General features: G+C 36.8%; 1 protein-coding gene across 1 annotated transcript; it reads right to left on the bottom strand.

The window, feature by feature from the left end:
• Positions 1–5,422: 5,422 nt before the first annotated feature.
• cxcl18b (chemokine (C-X-C motif) ligand 18b) lies at positions 5,423–7,621 on the bottom strand. The gene is made up of 4 exons (XM_084107288.1): positions 7,361–7,621; positions 7,125–7,248; positions 6,625–6,723; positions 5,423–6,049 (listed from the first exon to the last, which is right to left on the bottom strand). The coding sequence occupies exons 1-4, from the start codon at positions 7,425–7,427 to the stop codon at positions 5,986–5,988; spliced, it is 354 nt and encodes a 117-aa protein (XP_083963414.1). The 5' UTR covers positions 7,428–7,621; the 3' UTR covers positions 5,423–5,985.
• Positions 7,622–9,052: the final 1,431 nt, after the last annotated feature.

Genomic DNA, 9,052 nt, shown 5'->3' with positions numbered 1-9,052 from the left:
GGATAAAAGAACCAGAGTCAGTGACCAGAAACAATGTTCAGACTGTTCCAGTTTATGTCCAGCTGGCAACCGTCACCGCAGCGCATGGCTGACTGCAGTGCTGTGCTTTAGAAGTCAACATTTTATTAAAGGTCTGTATCTTCATTTAAATGCAATGTAATAGTAGTAGTAGTAGTAGTAGTAGTATTGTTGTATTTAAAAGTTGTTATAAGTGATATAAAGATATTCACAATTAATATGTTTTTATTTCTGTAGTGTAATGATTAATTTGCATGATGACTGGGTGTGAACTTCAAAGCAATGATTTAAAAAGAGTAACATGGCTATTTAATGCATAATCTGAAAAGTTATATAATGTTAATTAAATATTTTAAGTATAGAAATTATATCATCAGATATTTTTAAAAGGATACTGCCCACTTTAATGTAGCTAGTTAAGTTTTGCTAATTGGTAATCGCAAACTAAACAGCACGTACACCGGACAATGAAGGAAACAAACTGAGGGACTTAAATACACAATGATAATGAACTCAATGCAGACAGCTGTGCTCATTAAATAAATCACCATGACAACACATAGTGGCGGGAAACTAGGGCTGAATTCGAAATCGCCCCCTACACCCGCAATCACTAGTCCCTACGTTAGTCCACTAATACAGTTCAATTGAAGGAGTGAATGAAAACGAGTGAGTGAATTCGGACAGCCGTTGAGCGTACATCGGCCGTACACTCGTTATTGCGGTGCATTGTGGGATTGAATGAGTGCACTCGATAAAGTCCACTATGGTTTCGGACACCACTACAAATGGCTGTCCCCTCAAATAATTGACCATTTGACCATTAAACCCCATTTGAGGGTATAGGGGGCAATTTCGGATTCAGCCTAGAACAAAGGAAACTAGAGATAAACAAACTAAAAGTCCATGAAAATGAAACCAACTAAACATAAAGGTTACAGAACGCGTTATGTGAAGCGTTTGTGGTCCGACAACGAGCAGTGTAGCCGAAAGGTATGTAGATCCTGGTAGAGCCAAAAAACTGAAGGGACCGGGTGACAACAAAGGCCCTGGAGGGCAGTGCAGAGGTGTAACCTCAAAAGTCTGCGGCACAGGCAGGGCAATTTCCAGCCAAGCTGGAGCCGGTGGGACGAGAAAGCATGGTGGTGCCGATGGGACGATGGTCCCGGGTGGAGCCGAGGGAGGGAGGAGCGAAGTCGGAGTTGGAGTTAAGGCCCTGGAGGTCTGAGGTGGAATACAGGAGTTGACAGACCTTGGCTGAGCTGGCGAACTAGAAGTCCACAGTGGATACTAACAGGTAAGAGCCAATAGAGGAGCCGAGGGACTGAAGGGCACCATCGTAGGCGGGGTCGAGGGACCGACTTGTCTGGGCAGAGGAGGTGAGAACAGAGGCAAGTTGGGTGTATTCTTAACGGCATAGCAGTCTCTGAGCTGGGTTTGGCCAGCGGACTGGGTGGAATTAACAGAGGGAGGCTGTCATCCTCATCCAGCTCTTCCCTATTTCCCACCGGCTCATAGGTAGAAGTCAGCAAACACACCTGATCAGACTGGGCGACTACTCTCAGCTCCGGGAAAGACGTGGTCATTAACTTTGGCATCAGCTGAGGGTAGAAACACTGCAGACATCGGAGGATCTCTCCACATTCCTTCACTCATGTCAGGTACGTCAAGGGGGGGATAATAATTGGCTCCAGTCCAATACAGAGACTTTAGTGTCTCATCGTTAAGGTCCGTTTTCACAGCCAGTTGACAGAATCGGGCACTGTACTCCAATATCCATTTTCTTCTCTTTTGGGTCCAGTATTCTGTCACAATTAGTTCCAAGGAAGATGAAGAAGGATTAAGTAGCAACAGTCATTAATAAAGTAAAGCAAACTACTTAAACCGTTAGACTAGTATCCTGTAGTGTAGCTAACTACTTTTTCAAAAGTCGCTTGACTGTCATTGAACTACTTTTTATCATGAGTAGCTTGTAGCTTGACAAGCTACATTTTCAAAGTAGCTTCCTAACATTGGTCCATGAGAGTGTGATTGGCAAGATAGGACATTAGATCTCGCTTTGACCCAAGAGAATGTGTGAAACATAAAAAATCATAGTCCTTCACTCTGAAATAAATCGCAGAGAGGTGTCACTGTCCAACATGATCTCAGATCCAACCAGCTGATTGATGCAGCGTGTTTTCAGCCTTGTCATCAGCTGCTTTAATTGAAGTCCAGCATTATTTACAGCCTGACTGACCCGGCAATCTGTCCAGTGTGTGAAAGCCGTTTTGAACTGCGACACATGAATATTGCATACAAGTCGGCGTTATACGATTTACACTTTCCTTTGTTCTGATGGTGGCATCAACAACACCTGGGTTGTATTTCATCATCATAGATAAAATATTTGCAGATCTAACGAACCGTTTGATGGACTGCATAGATGCATGTGACAAAGTTTGTGTATGGGAGAGATGTTCAATGAGAATTTTTTTAGAAACAATACATCAAATCACCAGGAGCATCATATAAGGCAAATGCACTACGAATGAGCCGCGTTCTCTGATAGCATGGTTATAGCACTTGGGTCTTTGATTTATATTAGAAATTATATTTATATTAGAAAATTGTTATATGGATATTATTGAGCTCCAAACCTAAAGGAGTTATGCAAACATTTAACAGTACTCTACTGGTAGGCAGACAAAAGTATATACATTTTCCAGATTATATATTTTTTATATATGGGTCTTTGTACAGTAATATATTGCAAGGGGATCATCAAATTTGGGGTCTGTGGAATAAAAAATTAAATAAATAAATATACAAGTATGATGTAATGTAGTTTTTTTTTTTTTTTTTGCAAGGGGATCATCAAATTTGGAGTCTGTGGAATCCAAAAATATATATATAAATATGATGTCATATATTATATTTTATTTTATTGGGTGGAATTATTCAAACATATAACAGTACTATAATAATAGGCAGGAAAAACATATAGATTTTTGTTTTAATTTTTAAAATTTATATAGGATTATAGGGTTGTAAGTATTTTTATTTTTGTATAAATGGGTCTTTATACATGAAAATATTATATTTATATTTTAGGAACAAGCTTCCTTGCAAGGGGAGTGTCATATTGAGGGTTTGTGACATCAAAAACTTAATTATGGATTTAATGAATGGAAGAGAGGGTTTATGAATGGCAGTGAAGTGATGCAACTGGCATTGGTAGGTCACTAGACATGGCGGTTGTAGTATGTCCGAATTTCATACTTTTTTAATGATCCCGAAGTAAATTCAAATATAGCACCTACTCAGACAATATGTGATTTCAGACGCAACCCCGGTCTTTGATCTTAGCGCGTGGGTGGGAATATCCCAGAATGCTCCCGGTTTTCAGATAAAAAGTCACTTCAGATAAAAGCATCTGCCAAGTAACCACAAATTTTAATATACCATCATTGAATTTCAGTAATCTGGTCAGTCTTGGAAACTGAAAAAAAAAATGGAAACTGTCCCCGGTGGCCTGTTTGGGAGTGCTATTACATTTTTGAAAGGGATTTTGTGTCATATCGCCAATAACAGTCCTTGGCTGGAATTGCAGATTGCACTTTTGAAGAATTGAATTGAGTCCGTTTTTGTTTTTTTTGACAAAACACTGGAGGACCAGTACTGCAAGGCCTCAAGAGATTCTTGATTACACTATTAATTTTCATTATTTTGGGACTCTCCATATGTGGAAGTTACTAGAAAACCTTGAGCCTTCATTGAATGGACACACTAAGGTGAATCTGAGTTTTGCTGATTTAAATTAAATTATATACATTTTTAAAAACACATTTTTATAGTCACTTTTTGTATGATAGTTTTTACGTTAGAAAAAACGTAATATCACCTGTATAGGCCTACAACTGAAACAGACAGAGTAGCATAATATTTATTTGTTTGCCTGCTTGCCTGCCTGCTTGCTTGCTTGCTTGCTTGAGTTTGAAGAACTTTATATTTATTCAACTCTATAATTGAGCCCACCACTGTTTTGAGTTCAGGCCCAAAATTTGATTTTGCAGTATATCTTGGGAGTTATGAGTGGAAGGATAGAGAGACAGAAAGACTGACAGTGTGGAAGTTTATTGAGGATCTATTCTTCTCTCCACTCCCTCTTAGTTAAACCCAGAGAAAAGCTTTGATTTCCCCTGAGAGAAGAGAAAGTAGAACACACACACACACACACACACCCTTCTGTCCAAGTTTATGTCCTCCGTGCAAGATGTGGTCCGCTGCCCTTTACGACAGTATTGACACTTTGACAGTGACTATGAATGATCGCATAACGGGCTGGAAGAAGTAACACAAAATGTCTTTAAAAATAATTATTGCTTACATGTATTTTCACATGGATGACTTTTATTTTAAAATATAATAAATAGGTTACTATATCAGCCTCCACACCAGGACGAAATAATTCTGTTTATTCTAAGCACGCGCTTCAGTTTTGGCGTCTGCCGCTTTAAATGCTCGTGCTCTTTAAAGCAGGATTCTGATTGGCTCTCAGTGTTTTTAACATTCATCACCTGGGGGAAAAATCGTTCTGAAAGTGATTCACGATATGCTATCTTTTCTTTCTCTGTGCTGTTATCGTTATAATTGTTCTGGACTCCGCTATTCTTTTATACCCAAAATACTTTTTTAGAACTATGTCCTTATCGTTATATTTATCATCCTCCTTGGTTTGAACGGGTCTTTAGTCCACCCTGTTATCGAACATGCTAGACCATTACAGGGTGTAAATATAAAATCTAAATAGCTGTAGATTTGTGATGGGAAAGTGTAGGTCATTCATTGGCTTACCTTGAATTTTTAATGAATATCTATTTGTAATATATTTTAAATTTAATTACTTTCCTATTACATTGTCCATGCAGGCAATGACATGGGATTAAGTAGGCTATATGTTTTTCAGATGTATTCCAAGTTTTAGTGTCAGTCTGCAAACACTGAAAATGCATGCATGAATGAATTAATGATAATAATAATTAATGAATTCATGCTTTTTTTTCCCTCATTGACAAAAATCTGCATGCAGAAAATGAACCAATGACTTAATAGTGGAGTGGCATAATGGTTAAAGGTTTGAAGCACACACTTTTGAGCAAGGCACTTGGATAAAAGCATCTGCCAAATTATTATTTTGTCATTCTTCAAACTTTGAAGCGTTTTGAGTGTACATTTTTAGACATGACCAGCAGATGGAGCTCATGTAAAATCTAAGTTACTTCAGCAGGACAGTACCTTTCTCCACGTCTCGTATTCATTACTGCTAACTAACATGTTCCTATATAATTAGTCACATGCTTATTCTCATATCAAGAGGGAAATATAATGGATGTGGAAAATAAATATGCAAAATAACTTGAAATTTGCTTTATGCAATTTATTAAAAAAAAAAATGTACAAAAGAGCACTGGAAAAAAATTATTTTGTTAGGTAGCCAAAAAAAATACTTCATGTTTTGACACACGTCATGTACAAAAAAAAAAAAAAAAGATGTAATATGACTGAATCAATTTTAATACACTACACATATAACATTAAAGGGTCTGATCAGACAGAAATTGTGTAACTGCACGTTAACAATACACATTGTACAATAATTTAAATAGACTCATTATAAAACCTTTTAAATATAGTTTAAATACTGCTTGGAGTAATGATACATTCAGTGTTTTAGTCATACAGCAAGTGAATTCTGTAACAAAACCTCTTTTGTCGACAACATCTGTGTCTGCGGTTACTGGCAGCCGGCCTGCTGTTTTCAGCTCTTCTGTGATTTCCCTGCATGAGGCCAGCTCTCAAATCCCAGGATTTTGATTGGGCAGTGCCAGGTCATGTGACCGGATTGAATTCCACTTGCAGGGTCTCTGGAGTTTCCAAATCCCCCGTTCTGTTCTCCCTTGCTCTTCCGTACTTTCCTTTCTGGCTTTAGGCATTTTGTGTCATTGGGCAATTGGACATCTTAAAAGTGAAGGTGTTATTGGTGTTCTTGCTGTTGCAAAACAAACAAAAAAAGTCACATTAATATAATGCATATATGAAGTGTACTATATGTGAACATTAGCCTGAGAATTGTCTTAGAGAGCATTAAGGACATTAACTTTTTAATGCTTAACTTTGGTATAATCTCTAGATATTCTTAAGTATACCGTCATGTTTAGGGTATATATGATAACACTTTACAAGAAGTTTTCATTAGGTAACGACTTTAGTGAACATGAACTAAGAACAATCCATCTACATATAGATGAAATTAAATGATAATTTCAACATGTACTAAAAAATGATTAAAATCAAAAGTTACATTTGTTAACATTAGTTAATGCACTCTGAACAAACAATGAACAGCTGGATTTGTATTAACTAACATTAACGATGATTAATAACAATTGTACTGCTCATTGTTAGTTCATGTTAGTTAATACATTAACTAATGATAACAAATAAGACCTTATTGCAAAGTGTTACAGAGTATATTTGGTCCCATTAGATTAGTGTGGCAAATATTGCCTGCTATTATTTGATTACTACAGATTAAAAACAGTGACATAATAAAAATGTCGGTACCTCTTCCAGCAAGACTGCAGGTTCTTTCCTTGCAACGTGTTTGGATCCAAGCAGCGCTCGATGCCTTTACTTGAATTATTCGCATTTTTTAGTGTCAGTCTGCAAACATTGAAAACACATCAAATTAATTTGATTCAGTCTACAAAGCTGATATGTGTATCCCTATTTGTGTCTACTTAGCAACTGTGTGAAATGCAAGGTAATTTATAGCATTATAATGAATCTGATTGGAGCTTTTTGCCAATATAATATCAACAACAAACAAAAAGATAGATTTACTTGATAAGCAACAATGCATAAGAGAGTAAGACTTGTTTTAAGAGCATGCATCTTTAATTCAAGTGTATTTTGCACTTGTTTTCAATATAAGCCTGTTAAAAACACATTATGCATTAAGCAAAATACATTGCATATACCTACACTGCATATAATAGGCTATGTTTAATATCACATGCATATATTATGTTTTATCACATGCAGGTTAACAGATTGACACTTACATGATTTCTACTTTGTTGCAGTATGGTCTACTGGGTAAAATGGAGAACTCTTCAATAGTGTCCTTTCGGAGACCTTTCTTCAAATTTTCCACACACCAGCATCTGTCCCGTACGTCAGCTAGAACTGTTAGGGAACAACATTGAAAGATTAACTTAAAATGCATGATTCTGATTCTGCACAAAAAACAGCAAGACGTCCAAAATAAATAACAAGGTAATTGAGGTAATTGTCTTACCTCCACTAAGCTGAACACAAACTACTGCGAGCAGCAGCAGAGGAAGGACTTTGGGTAAAAATGCCATGACTTGTTTGCTAGAGGAAAAAATAGATAAGAAATGCTCCAATGGTTTGATGAGCTTTCAAAGAAAGTAGAAAGTGCTGCTGGAGCTTGAAGTGAAAGTGTGAGGAGTGAAGCCTCTCCTCTGGGTTTTTATAGGCCATTGAGAGGGAATCCCACTCCTACATCATTTCCCAGCAGTCATTCAGTTTACTATACACGGGAATTTCCAAAGTTCTGCCTCTTGGAGCTAAAGTGAGGGAGTCAGTGCAAGTGATAGAAAGGGGGGGAGGTGGATATTGAGTGAAAACACAGTTCCAAATAAATGTAGGATAGAAGTAAAATGACAAATTTTTTATTTGCAAAGTAAGATTAAACAAAATTGATTATATATTTACAGAATGTATATATACTTCTTAATGCTGCATTATTTATTTTTTTAGTCAGAAAAGTAATATTTCTTCAACCGGAATACATTTGGTCACGCCAGTAAAAGTTTCAAAAAAAGCAATGATTCAACATTCTATAGCGGATAACATTCAGCGGCATAATGACGCATATCAGTGTCAGATTATGTGAACGCTGCTGCCGTCTGACATGTTGAGGCCGATACCTCGTAATCATGATGTCTGAGTCTGACAGAAGCAAAATGCCTTTGGGATTTTTGGGAGATTTTGGGGTCATCTCCCCAATTACATTAAATGCAAACTGCACATACCATATGGGAATACATTTAGTCCAGAACCTTATCTCACTCCATATAGAAGCTTAAAGGGTTCTGTCAGATGCTTCATATCTTGAACCTTTTAGGGGTTTCCATCTTGGGATCATTTTATGGATTGTTTTAATCAGTGTTGATAAATGCATTAAAAGTAACATGAGTTGCGTAATCAGATTACTTTTTCAAAGTAACTAAAGTAATGAACTCATTGCTTTTAAATTTACAACAAAATATCTGAGTTACTTTTTCAATTAAGTAATGCAAGTTGCTTTGTTTTCCCATGTATTGAGTGACAGCTCCTCATGTTGAGAGAAATCGTGAGTAAGTGCAGAGATGTTGTGTGCGCTGGGTAAACATGATGCTATTGTAGTTCTAGACTAAATGTGAGCATGCATTTACTCAACTTCAACAAAAACAGATTCAAGTTCCTCAAATGAATAAAAACCTACACAACCCTGCAATAATTAAATATGTTAAATAATACAAATATATTTTGTGTATTTAGTCTCACTTTAGTCTCATACCTTTGACAATCCAATTCAACTACTAGTAAGTAAAGATGTCTTAAAGGTATAGCGGAGGATTTTTTAATTCCGGGTGGATCACCTATACTATTGGTCCTCCTAATTGTCAATCATTCTGGTGAATCAATCAAACTTATTCAAAAAGTGGAGAGGGCGGGTCTTATCTAAAATTCGGAAAGATCCTCCACTATACCTTTAAGATAAACATCACATTGTCGCATTTGCTGTGTATATAATCCACAAGACGAAAGGAATTAAAGCAAAATGAGTTTTAATGCACAGTAACACACTAGCATAACACTATCAACATCAACGCAAGACCAAGGACTGAAGAAACTGAGGTCTTAAATACACAGGAATGGCAATCAACAGAACAACGAACAGGTGGGGAATAATAATAAGGAC

Source organism: Abramis brama (assembly GCF_963993115.1).
Source record: "Abramis brama genome assembly, chromosome: 2".
Lineage (NCBI taxonomy): Eukaryota > Metazoa > Chordata > Actinopteri > Cypriniformes > Leuciscidae > Abramis > Abramis brama.
Note: the sequence above shows the minus strand (reverse complement) of the source record. Positions and strands in the feature narration are given on the sequence as shown.